At 37.0% G+C, this 12,744-nt stretch overlaps 1 protein-coding gene across 2 annotated transcripts in view; it reads right to left on the bottom strand.

The window, feature by feature from the left end:
• The window catches only part of CDK17 (cyclin dependent kinase 17), a 96,873-nt gene that overhangs the window by 31,930 nt on the left and 52,199 nt on the right, over positions 1 to 12,744 (bottom strand). For both annotated transcript variants that reach the window (XM_024754365.1, XM_024754366.1), the window contains exons 3-4: positions 4,568 to 4,732; positions 1,286 to 1,419 (exon numbers count right to left, since the gene is read on the bottom strand). In XM_024754365.1, the coding sequence (XP_024610133.1) occupies positions 1,286 to 1,419; positions 4,568 to 4,732 (299 nt within the window). The remainder of the gene's footprint in view (positions 1 to 1,285; positions 1,420 to 4,567; positions 4,733 to 12,744) is intronic.

The following is a 12,744-nucleotide window of genomic DNA, read 5'->3' as shown; positions in this document are numbered from 1 at the left end:
GGCTCTAGAGCACAGGCTCAGTAGTTGTGGCACACGGGCTTAGTTGCTCCGCGGCATGTGGATCCTCCCAGACCAGGGCTCGAACCCGTGTCCCCTGCACTGGCAGGCAGATTCTGAAACACTGCGCCACCAGCGAAGCCCTTTTATTACTACTGTGATATAATTTATACAGTGATATGAACAGATTATCAAGTTGATTTCAGTAGTTGAAAATGCTATTTTTACCATTTAGAAACTGATACTGTTTTCTGTAACTGATTCAGAAGCAATCTTTGATCAGTGAAAATACAATCAACCAATAGGATAAATACCCTAATTGTCATTAACTCAACAGCACTCAAAAAATAACAATATTCTTATTTTAAAACATGTTCAATTTTTTGGAGAAAATTATTTTAATCTATAATATATATGGAAATAATATTCATAATCAACTTCTGTCCTCAAGGTTATACATAACATTGACAAAGAAAAGGAAATGAGCTCTTCATCCTTTTACATGGAGAAATAACTTATATGTGCTAGAGATCAGTAGGTATAAAAACCATAAAGGAAGTGATATCCATATTTATAATATAAAGAAAAAAAAAGCCAGTGCTTATTTTATGTATACCTTTTGAAATCTGAAATAAAATATTTATAAAATTTATAGTATCTAGATGAATCTCAAAAATATAATTAAAATATTTTCTACAGGGCTTCCCTGGTGACGCAGTGGTTGAGAGTCCGCCTGCTGATGCAGGGGACACGGGTTCGTGCCCCGGTCTGGGAAGATCCCACATGCCGCGGAGCAGCTGGGCCCATGAGCCATGGCCGCTGAGCCTGAGCATCTGGAGCCTGTGCTCCGCAGCGGGAGAGACCACAACAGTGAGGCCCGTGTACCAAAAAATATATATATATATATATATTTTTTGTTTGTTTCTACAAAGAAGACTTTCTTAATGTATCATCCTGGATTTCTGAAACTTTTGAAAATCCACATCCCTTACAGAGACCCTACATAGTATTTTGCAGAATGTTTAAGTATAATTACTGTATACTTGCCTTGGTATAGTAGATAATTAGAAAAAAATAATATTCACAGACTAGTTTTTGCTAATGCAAAGAAACAACTTTCTTACAGGTGTCACTGCCCTAATCAACATTTTCAAATAGGCATTTATTCTGTTTGACACACACACATATATATATATGTATATATATATACACACACACATATATGCATATTTATACATATATATTTATACACACAAACACAGGCATATTTGTATTTTTTAAATGGTACCTCCATTGAGATCCGTCTATGTATACGATTTCTAAGACAAACACCCGTAGGTGACTGGACTTCATCAGATGATGTCCCAGAAGCTTGGTCACTCTCACCATCTGATCCCATTTTTAGATTTTCATGAACAATATCTGTATCAGAAAATGAAACATTATCTTAGAAGAGATGTATTAAATTCTACTATATCCATTTATTATCACCACAGGTAAGATGTAGACAGCCAACACATAAAAAATCATAGCATAAGAAGTCTTTTACATTCTGGGTACCATAGGTGTGCAGTTAATAAAAACTGCACACTTAGAACAAATGTCCTAAAACAGTAGTATAAATCCTTTTATGCTCTCAGATTATGAAAAGTTATTTTAAAAAACTAACATTCAAGTTATTACCAAGAGTTGAATATTAAAATTAGAGACCGAAAATAACACTTGAGGATTATTTTAGTCAATTCTCTTATTTTCCAGATCTGGAAACTGACACCTTGAAAGGTTAAATGACTTTCAAAGGTCACAGAGCTTAAAGGCAGACCTAAAATAGAAACCTGGTCTTTTATTTAGTTTAGTATTCTTTCCATGAAATAATGGGTATTGGGTCTATAGCCAAATGAACTGGTTCTTTGAATATTCTTTTTAAAAACTGTTTTACAGCTGCTAATGCAGCTTCCCACCCCCCTGTGTTAAAAAACAACAATTCAAAAAGTATTCACTGAGTATCACTTTGTATCATAACTACAAAGCAAGTACCACGAAATCTACTGGGGGCCAAAACATATTACACTTACATTACAAGGTGGATTATGATATTTCTTTTGTTTTGTTTTGTTTTCGGTACGCGGGCCTCTCACCGCTGCGGCCCCTCCCGCCGCAGAGCACAGGCTCCGGACGCCGCCCCGCGGCACCCTCCCAGACCGGGGCACAAACCCGCGTCCCCTGCACCGGCAGGCGGACTCCCAACCACTGCGCCACCAGGGAAGCCCGGATTATGATATTTTTTAAATAGGGATAAAAGATAAATGGGGGGCTTCCCTGGTGGCGCAGTGGTTGAGAGTCCGCCTGCCGATGCAGGGGACATGGGTTCGTGCCCCGGTGCGGGAAGATCCCCTGTGCCGCAGAGCGGCTGGGCCCGTGAGCCATGGCTGCTGAGCCTGCGCGTCCGGAGCCTATGCTCCGCAACGGGAGAGGCCACAACAGTGAGAGGCCCGCGTACTGCAAATTTTATCCCATCTGAACAAAATATTAACATGGCAGTGAAAGTCAATGTATTTATTGGGTGACTAATTCCTAATCCAATGGTATTTAATACATCCGAGGCCAAGCATTCTTTACTGCCACACTTTTAAAATGTTAAAGATAATTTAACCATGCCTTCCACTTCCAGCAAAATTTAAAAATCTTCCTTCCTCAAGGAAATGTTGAATAAAAATATAGTTTAAAATGTATAGCTAAGTTTGCATGAATATATGTTTAATACTTAGGAAGCAAAGACAAAGAGAGAACTGAAAGTCCAAAGTTGTTATGCAAAAATTGATTCTGTCACTTTCTTGGGATGGGCTTCTTATTTTGGTAAGAATGTGCTTGGATTTAGCAGCCACGCTGAGATAAAAGATGAAGCCTCGGGTGTCCCACCTGCAAACGAGAGCTCCTTTAGAAAGGCACGAGACTCTCAAAGAGCTACATCTTCAGTAAAAGGCGGACTTAAAAAAGAAATCTGCTCTTCTGCATGAGGACTACAAAGGAGCATATTAATCTCAGACTAGCACAGATCAAAAATCTTGAGTAGCAATCTGACTCAACCAAGAAACAGCTCATGTCATTACCGAGCCAAGTATAGTTCCGACATGGATACCAGTTGGTATTTTCATTTCCGTCAACAAGACAAAAGTGAAATGATGGAGGCTTACGTCAAGACTTCACTCATTTGTCACTGGTATGAGCAACTTCTTTTCTGAATCTGGTAATAGTTTCTGAGTAACTGAAGAATATTTACTTCTCAAATGGCTCAATTTTTGTGTAATTCACAATGTAACAGCTACAGACAGACAACACATTTTTAAATTTAATCTGCATTACTAACATTTTCAACGTCACTTTCTTAAGTTTAGACCAAGGATCAGCATATGTGACCTGTTTTTGTATGGCCCTGAGCTAAAAATGGTTTTGGCATCTTTAAAGAATTATTTTAAAAAGAAGATTATGCAACAGACCATATATGGCCCACAAAACCTCAAAAATTTTTACTGCCTGGCCCTTTACAGAAAAAATTTGCCAACCCCTAGTCTAGACAATCAAGAGAACAATAAATTAAGCCCTGATTTCAAGTGTTTTCCAACTTCTGTGGGGTAAATACTCCGTTCATGGCCAACCTCAAGCTACCCACATGGCATCACTGAACATGCAGTTGGGAAATGTAATAGAAATAAATAAACCCCAAAGCATAGACAACAGTAAAGTGTAGTAAAATAATTAGGAAATAATGACTTTTGAGTATTCATTACCTTTGTTTTTAATTTAGTTTACTTAATTGTACGTGTATATAATTTAAATTTTAATAATGGCTATGTTTAACAATCAGCTTGCAAAATTTCTGAAAATTTTAACCATCATCTCTCATGAACCAGTGTAAGCCACAGACAAAACCCCCCTGTAGATAATAAGCTCATCCTCCTAAAATTAACAAAACACATGAGAAAATAATCTACTATGGCTAGAGTAAGCAGATAAAGCAAGAAGCAGAATAAAACCCTCAGGAACTTCAGTAAATATAATTATGTCATAAGACTATAAAATAATTATACTTAAAATTATATAAAAAACAAAACATGATAAATAAATAAGAAACCATCAAAAAACACCAGAGAAATATACAGAAACTTGCAGATATATATTTTTCCTAGATATTTAAAATGACACAGTGATGTAAGAATAACTCAGGTAATCATCATATATACTAATTATTACACTAAGCTATCAAATGGTGATAATCTGGAGTTACTAAGTATGACCCTAAATTAAGGACCATCTCAAACTGCTATTCATCTTGAAATCCTGCATCCACCTCTTAAGGGTTTTGTTTTCTTCCTGGTGGACAGATTTTCAAATATTATTCCTCTGTAGTGTCAGCACTACTGCCTCTCTAGACCCTTCCATCTTTCTGCTCTCAACTTGATTTTTACCTTACAAAAAAAACTAGATAATAAAGGCTGGCTGACTTGCATACAACTAAAACCTAGCTATGGACATAAGCTACAGTCAGAAAATTTTTTAAAAAACAAATTACCTAATCTGCTTCCATTTCTGGGCATTGCCATGAAGGAGCCAAGGCTTCCTCCAATAACGCTATGTGGTCTCCGCAATGGAGGCTTCTTGAAGGACCCTGTGTACTGGTGGAGGAAGGAATGCATACTGTGAGAGGTTGGAGGCCTGCCATTCTTCACGATAGGCTCTGTGGTTCAGAGAATCCAAAAATCATTCCATCCAGGATCACATGAGAAGGATTGAGAAAGCAAGAGAGAAAACAAAACAAAAGATTATGATAGAGATCGTTACATTTAACCTCATTTCTTCAGCTATGTATATAAAGTACTAGAATTAAAATAATTTCTATGAAAAAATACAGAAAATTCTTCACTATTTGGAATTGATCTAGTAACTTAATTACCGATTTTTAATATAGTCGAAATTGGTTAGCAATCACAAAATGACTAATATAGCCCAAAGATTTTTGATCCGTTTAATACATCTCAAGATTGTTTCCATAATTCTACGTTTACTGACTGCCTCATATAGTCTTTATGATTAGGCATGCTGCAGAATATAAAAGACATGATCCTGGCCTGAAGTAAGTTATATCCCTACTTGCTAGATATTCAAAAAAGTATGTCAAGTTAGTAAATAAAACAGAAGTACTTACGTACAGATCAATATAGAAGTCCTGAAATTTATTACCCCAAATTTGGAATTTTTTACTATAAAGAGTTTTTAAAAAAAATCATAGGCCTATAACCATACAGAAACATTACAAAAATACTTAAAAATTATTTAATTCTAAATGGGGGAGATCCTGTTTTATAATGTTTATAGGGAATCTCATGATGCCTTTCCACCTCCAAAGAGCTTTGGTAACTGTTAAGGACATGAAGTCTTCTGTGACTGACAGTCTTTTGTATTAGAATTACGTTTTTACTGGTAGCAGGCAGGAATTTTAAAAGGAAGTGGGCTTCTCTGAGTATCTTTTCCTCTAACATGCAGCTGGCTCTTCTTTTGTAGCTGATAATCAGGAGTAAGGATTATTTCCTGATGAGGAGATTCCTCTACATGTAAAGGTTTATCAGACACAGAGAACAACTGGCAGGACCAGGTGGTTCAGATCCACAGAACAAGAAAGACCATGGCATGGGCTTATGAAAAATGAGCCAAGAAGGCCAGTGGGCTTGCGCCTCGACTAATAATGGCTGCCTAAAAGGAGCAGAGAGGAGGAGGATGGGGCAAAAGAGCCCTCAAGGATCACACAAGGCCTAGGTCATCTACTCTGGGTAGAACACCAGACTGGAGGTAGGGGAAATGCATAACTAGTAAAGCAGAACATCAGTCCATGTCCCGTGCCTGTACATTCCTTGGCAATAGCTAGCTGATCAAAGATTTGGGGATCTTAACCTAAGCCTAGCAAAACAAACAATGATTTAACAATGAATGGGGAGAGGGTATCTGTCATTAACATATAAATTAGTTACAAACACTCAGGGATACAGGCTAGAACTATAAGAAACATCTTCTCTTTCTAGGTTATAATATTTCATATCTGGAATCATAATATATAAATATTCTGCCTAGAGACATTTGTTTTAGTTGCTCTCTGAAGTTATCCTGAGAAACATAGCTTTATAGTACTGGGGAATATTGCAAAAAAACAAAACAAAAAACAGAGATCATAAATACATTCAATTATTCAGGGGATATTTATTGTGTGCTTACCATTTGACAAGCACTCTTCCAGGCCCTGGGCATGAAGAGGTAAACAATACAAACAAGGTACTACTCTTTGAAACTATAAAATCTACTGAAGGGGAAAAAAGATAAGAAACTAATAAATAAGAAAAATATCAGATAATGACAGGTAATATGCAAAAGATTAAAATAGAGAAATATAGTAGAAAATAAATGAGTGGCTATTTTACACTGGAATATTGAAAAAAGTTCTCTCTGTAGAGGTATTTTCAACAGAAGTATAAATGCAAGAAAGAGCCAGTCATAGGAAGATGGGTGAGTGGTGGGTTAGAAGATATTCCAGACAAAGGGAAAAGCTACTGCAGAAGTCAGCATGTGGCAAAGAGTTTGACTTATTAGAGCAATGGTCCTCAAACTTTAGCATGTTTCAGCATCACCTTCAAAGACTTGTTAAAACACAAGATTTCTGGGTCCCACCCCCAGACCTCCTGATTCAGTTAAGTCAGGCATGGAATCCAAAAATTTGCATCTCTAACAAATTCCCAGGTGATGCTGATGTTACTCATCCAGGGGTCACACTTTGAGAACCACTGCATCAGAGAAACAGAAAGAAAGCAAGTGTAGCTATAGTAATAATTGTGGGGGGAACAGTGTTATTAAGTAAGATCAGAGAAGAGAAGCAGATTTATATGTCACCACAGAAGTCTAAATTTCACTCTGAGATTGGAAGCAGTTTATGGTAGCTCTGAAGTAGGAGGTAATATGATCTGATTCATGTTTTAAAAATATCACTCTGAGGGGTCAGGGATAGTGGGAGGTAAGGAGGCAGGGACGACTTATAAAGGGGTAGCATGCGAGGGGTCTCTGTGGCAACTGAGTAGCTCTTTATCCTGACTGCACTGGTGGTTACATGAATCCACACATGTGATAAAATGACATAGAATTATATTCACGCTTTATTCCAATGTTAATTTCCTGCATTTGACAATGTTCTATAGTCACAGAAGGTGTAACCAAAAGTGGGGGGGGGGGTACTGAGAGAAGGTACAAGCAACCTCTCCGTACTATCTCTGCAACTTCCCCTGAATCTATTAATTATCAAAAATTAAAAAAATTTTTAAACGTCACTCTGGTTGCTGCTGGAGAACATATGATAGGAAAACAACAGAAGGGAAACAGGAGGAGGAGACTATTGTATAGTACTCGAAGCAACAAATAATGGTGGCCTGGACTAGGATGAAGAGAAGCAGGCAGATTTAGGATATACTACACAAAGGCAGAACCAGAAGGCCAGCAGACATGCCTGCAAAATTACTTTCATACATAACTCTCCGCAACCCACCACAGCTTTTAGTGATAACCTACATTAAAAATATTTATCCAAAGAAAAATTTTAAATCTCCAATAGAGTGACTGTTAAAAATATATGAAATACAATATGTGAAAGGACAATTGGAATCATGTGTCAAGTATGCAAATGACTATCATTAACAGTGAGTTTTTAAAAGTTATTTATGTAGTAAATATATAGGAAACCACAATGGTAGAGGAGGGAAGAAAGGGTAAAAGAGAAAATAATCAAGGATAATTCCTGGATTTCTAGTTTTAAGTGGTTTAGGTTAAGTGAGGGAAGTTGGAGTAAAAGCTGATTTGGGGGGGAAGGAAATCAAGCTTTGTAGTTTAGTCATATGTATTAAATTTAAGGTTCTTATTAGACATCTATGTGGAGAAGCCAAGTAAGCATTTTGATATGAATCTAAAGATCCAGAAAAAAATCCTGACTAGAGAGACAAATTTCGGTGTAGTCAGCATTACATAGTAGCTGAAGTCATAGGACTAGATGAGGTCAAATATTCACACATTTCAAGATTATGACAGCAATTAACTGGACAGTTCAGTAAAATAATAATACTCTGTATTTTAAAAAGAAGTGGAAACCTTTAAGGCATTATGCTAAATGAAATAAGTCAGACACAAGAGGACAAATAGGCAAAGGAGAATAGTGGTTACCAAGTCCTGAGGGGAGAGGAGAATGGGGAATTACTGTTTTGGTTTTTTATAATTTTTATTTTATATTGGAGTATAGTTGATTTACAGTGTTGTGTTAGTTTTAGGTGTACAGCACAGTGATTCAATTACACATATATGTGTATCCATTGTTTTTCAGATTCTTTTCCCATATAGGTTATTACAGACTACTGATCTGTTTTCTTTTTTTTTAATTAATTAATTAAATTTCGGCTGCACTGGGTCTTCGTTGCTGCGCGCAGGCTTTCTCTAGTTGTGGCGAGTGGGGGGCTACTCTTGGTTGCAGTGCAAGGGCTTCTCATGGAGGTGGCTTCCTTCTCTTGCGGAGCACGGGCTCTCGGCGTGCGGGCTTCAGTAGTTGTGGCTCACGGGCTCTAGAGAGCAGGCTCAGTAGTTGTGGCATGCTGGCTCAGTAGTTGTGGCACACGGGCTTAGCTGCTCTGCGGCATGTGGGATCTTCCCAGACGAGAGCTCGAGCCTGTGTCCCCTGCATTGGCAGGTGGACTCTCAACCACTGCGCCACCAGGGAAGTCCGGAATTACTGTTTAATGTGTACAGTGTTTCAGTCTGGGCTGATGAAAAAGTTCTAGATATGGTTACTGGTGGTGGCTGCACAACAATGTGCATGTATGTACTAACTAAAACTGTATGCTTCCAAATGGTGAAAATAGTAAATTACAGGTTATATATATTTTACCACAATATATTTTAAAAAGTAATGGAAATCTATATGAAAACCTGCACTAGATCTTTCCTATTCTATAATTAGCTCCAAGTAAGGATTTCAATGACTTTTTAATACCATAACATGGCAATCATTAGATTCCACTAAGAAATTTATTTGACATCTTATTTATTTGGATATTCTGATTATGTGTAATACTATGATCAGGAGAACGAATTTCTTAGCCAACACCTCGTAGCCTTAACTCACTCCCTGGTTCCTAATCCTGCTCTTGTAAGCTCTCTTATTAACCAGATCCTATTCCAGACCCTACATACATCCAATGAAGTCTGTGCTTTCAGCCTCATCCTCTCACAGACCTTGTGCTATTTGGAGGAGTTAGCACTACTTAGAACACCCTATGTCATCCACTATTGTCAAAAACTGTCACTGCTACCGTGTAGTGTAGCAGTCCCCAACCTTCTTGGCACCAGGGACCAGTTCCGTGGAAGACAACTTTTCCACAGACAGGGTGGGGTGGGGTGGGGGATGGTTCAGGCAGTAACGCGAGCCATGGGGAGCGATAGATGAAGCTTTGCTCACTTGCCCGCCGCTCACCTCCTGCTGTTTGGCCCCGGGCGGGGGTGGGGGGGCGGGTTGGGGACCCCGATGTATCAGATTACCAGGAGAAAGGGAGAAACCTGGAAATAAGGTCTCACAATATCCATAAAACTAGTCTTGTTAATTCTGAACAACACGATAAACTGTCCCAGTGCCACAGACTGAGGAGTAAGGACAAGAAACTGAATATCAGGAAAACTGGACCATTTCAATCTTTGCCTTTTGGGGTTTTTTTTTTTGTTCTTGTTATTGCTGCCTTTGTAAGCCTCAAATAGTTTACGGATAATAAAACATTACTTTTGCCTTTCTATAAGTGTGATCTATTCTCTTCATCATAATTAAATTGTCACCTGTCCTCCTCATCAAATCAATAATTTCAATACACTTCTCATTACAGAGTAAGGCTAACTACTTAAAGACAACATCATGAAATATAACTTTCTGTATGTCTAAAATCATAGTAAGACTTCTAGCAAGCAAATCAAGAATCTATGAGAAAAAGGTATATTTCAGATGAACTGTTTTTACTGAGATGAAATTCACTAACATAAAATTAATCATTTTATTTGGTAGATGTACAATATTGTACAACCATCACTTTTATTTAGTTCCAAAGTATTTTCATCACTACCAAAGGAGACCCTGTATCTACTACACAGTCACTCCGCATTCCCCCCTCTCCTGAGTCCCTGGCAACCACTCAGCTGCTTTTTGTCTCAGGATTTACCTATTCTGGATATTTCATAAAAACGGAATCATAGAATATGTGACCTTTGGGGTCTGGCTTCTTTCAGTTTTCAAGATTCATCCATATTGTAGCATGTATCAGTACTTCATTCCATTTTATGGTTGAATAATATTCCATTCCCGGAATATGTCACATTTTGTTTATACATTCATCTGTTGATGGACATTTGAGTTGTTTCCCCCTTTTGGCTACCGTATATACTGCTGCTATAAATATAAACATTCATGTGCAAGATTCTGTTTGAATACTTGTTTCAATTATTTGGATATATTCCTAGGAATGGAACTACTGGGTTATATGGTAATTCTATTTTTAACTTCTGAGGAACTGAGATGAATTAATGTTTGACAGGTTTTTTTTTAAATGAAACATTCAGTGCCTTCTCAGTTACTAAAAAAAAAAAAATTTGATGTGCTCAGAATTCTCTTTCCTTGAAAGTACTTTAGAAAAAAATGTTTCTTATACTTCAGTTTGTAAATTTTAGTGCAAAAATTTCATTTTATAATTAGGGAAAGCTGTATTGAGTTAAGGCCAGTATGCTTAAATCAACCACATTTGCAAACTTTCAACCTAATTTTAACACACTAAATATAAATTCAAGATTCCTCTTTCCCTGGGTCCAATCCACCGATCAATCTGTAAACACACTAGCTTATCTAGAAAGGTACTCTAATGCGAACTATAATTATATTATACATTTATAACTGAGTTAAAGCATTCACAGTATGACTCCTAATTATCAAAATAGAGATAATAGCTCAAATTCTCTTTGGATGGAGGTAGAACATGTATGAGTGACAGTGTATGTACATTTTGATACACCAACTGTATCATATGCATTATAATTTTCCCAAGATTTTTATAGTATTAGCCCCATTTAGGTGTACTTTCTCATTTGATTTGTCCTAGAATATGCATGAGAGACACCTGCCTATATATAATGCAAGAGTAAGAGGATTCTGCTCATACAAGTGACTGAACTACAGACAGCAGATGAAAAGTTGGTTTAGTTTATTTAAGAAAGTTATAAACTATATTCTTCCTCCTCAAGCCAGCACTACCACTATATAGTTGTTAGACAAATATCACTTGCTTTACAAACTGGTTATAGTGTATGTGAGAAGATCTTTTAAGAAGCATAGTCTGCCTCTTCTCATTCATTAAACCATATTCAGACACAGACTGTGTGTGCTACCGATCTTAGGAGCTTTTTACCTTTAAGATAAACTCCATAAAGAAAGAAAATGTTGGAACCAGCTATCAGGTACTGAAAGATAACCAAAAAGGTAAAGAATCTTTGTGAAAGCTGTCCCATGTGCTGTTGTTATACATAGGAAATAAGTAATAGCAGATATAACTCAGAGATAGCCTATGCTACCAGCAATCTCTGCAACCCAAGAGGAATCAGTCTATTATGACATCTTCAAGTATTATTTCAAGTAATTCGAAAAACTTAAAGAGGAAACTCAGTAGAGTTTCTATTTTCTCTTCTTTACTAATTGTTAATGTTACTACTAGAATAAAAGTAAATTTTAAACTATGTTCTACTTGAAAAAAATTTTCAATGTTTAACCATTCATTATAAATTAAGCATGTTTTAAGACAATTAATACTAAAATATTCCAGGAAATATGCTATGAATCTAAAATATTAATTAGCTCTCCAAAAAGTATGTACATTTTCTTTGACTCACACTCTTTTTTTTATTTTTAAGAGGTTTGTCTTGTAGTCAAATTCCCATCCAGAATGTGTTCCCAGAAAGCATCTATCAAGATGTATTCTGTGCTTACTTTACCCCTGAATATCACTGGCAAATAGCTCGCAAGACTCATGGATCATAAGAATGAATATACAGGGTTTAATTAATAACAAGAAATCAAAGTGGATCTGAGAGAGAATTAAGGATTTTTCTCCTGGCAAAAGGAATAAAAGTAAAACATTATAATATCAGCTTTGAGATTTGATCCAAATGTAAAGTATTTCTCTCCTAAAGTAAATTATATCCAAATTATTATTTTAAATTTTCTACCAAACTCATCTATGTTTCCCCTCCTATATTATGAGCCAGATAACCTTGAGTAAAATAATGACCCTTCTGAGGAAGAGATAAACTGAAGGTTGGGTAGGATAAATTACTTACCCAGAGTCATGTAACTAATAAGTGTGTAAGTGTATCCCAAATTCCAATCCATGACTTTTAAAATAAATTTATTTATTTACTTTATTTTTGGCTGCGTTGGGTCTTTGTTGCTGCACACGGGCTTTCTCTAGTTGCAGTGAGCAGGGTCTGCTCTTCATTCCTGTACGCGGGCTTCTCATTACGGTGGCTTCTCTTGCTGTGGAACATGGGCTCTAGGTGCGTGGGCTTCAATAGTTGTGGCATGCGGGCTCAGTAGTTGTGGCTCACGGGCTCTAGAGCACAGTCTCAGTAGTTGTGGCACATGGGCAT

This window comes from Neophocaena asiaeorientalis, unplaced genomic scaffold (genome assembly GCF_003031525.2).
Source record: "Neophocaena asiaeorientalis asiaeorientalis breed wild unplaced genomic scaffold, Neophocaena_asiaeorientalis_V1.1 scaffold92, whole genome shotgun sequence".
In the NCBI taxonomy this organism is placed as follows: Eukaryota; Metazoa; Chordata; class Mammalia; order Artiodactyla; family Phocoenidae; genus Neophocaena; species Neophocaena asiaeorientalis.
The sequence above is the reverse complement of the archived record's forward strand: the minus strand, read 5'-3'. Positions and strand labels throughout refer to the sequence as shown.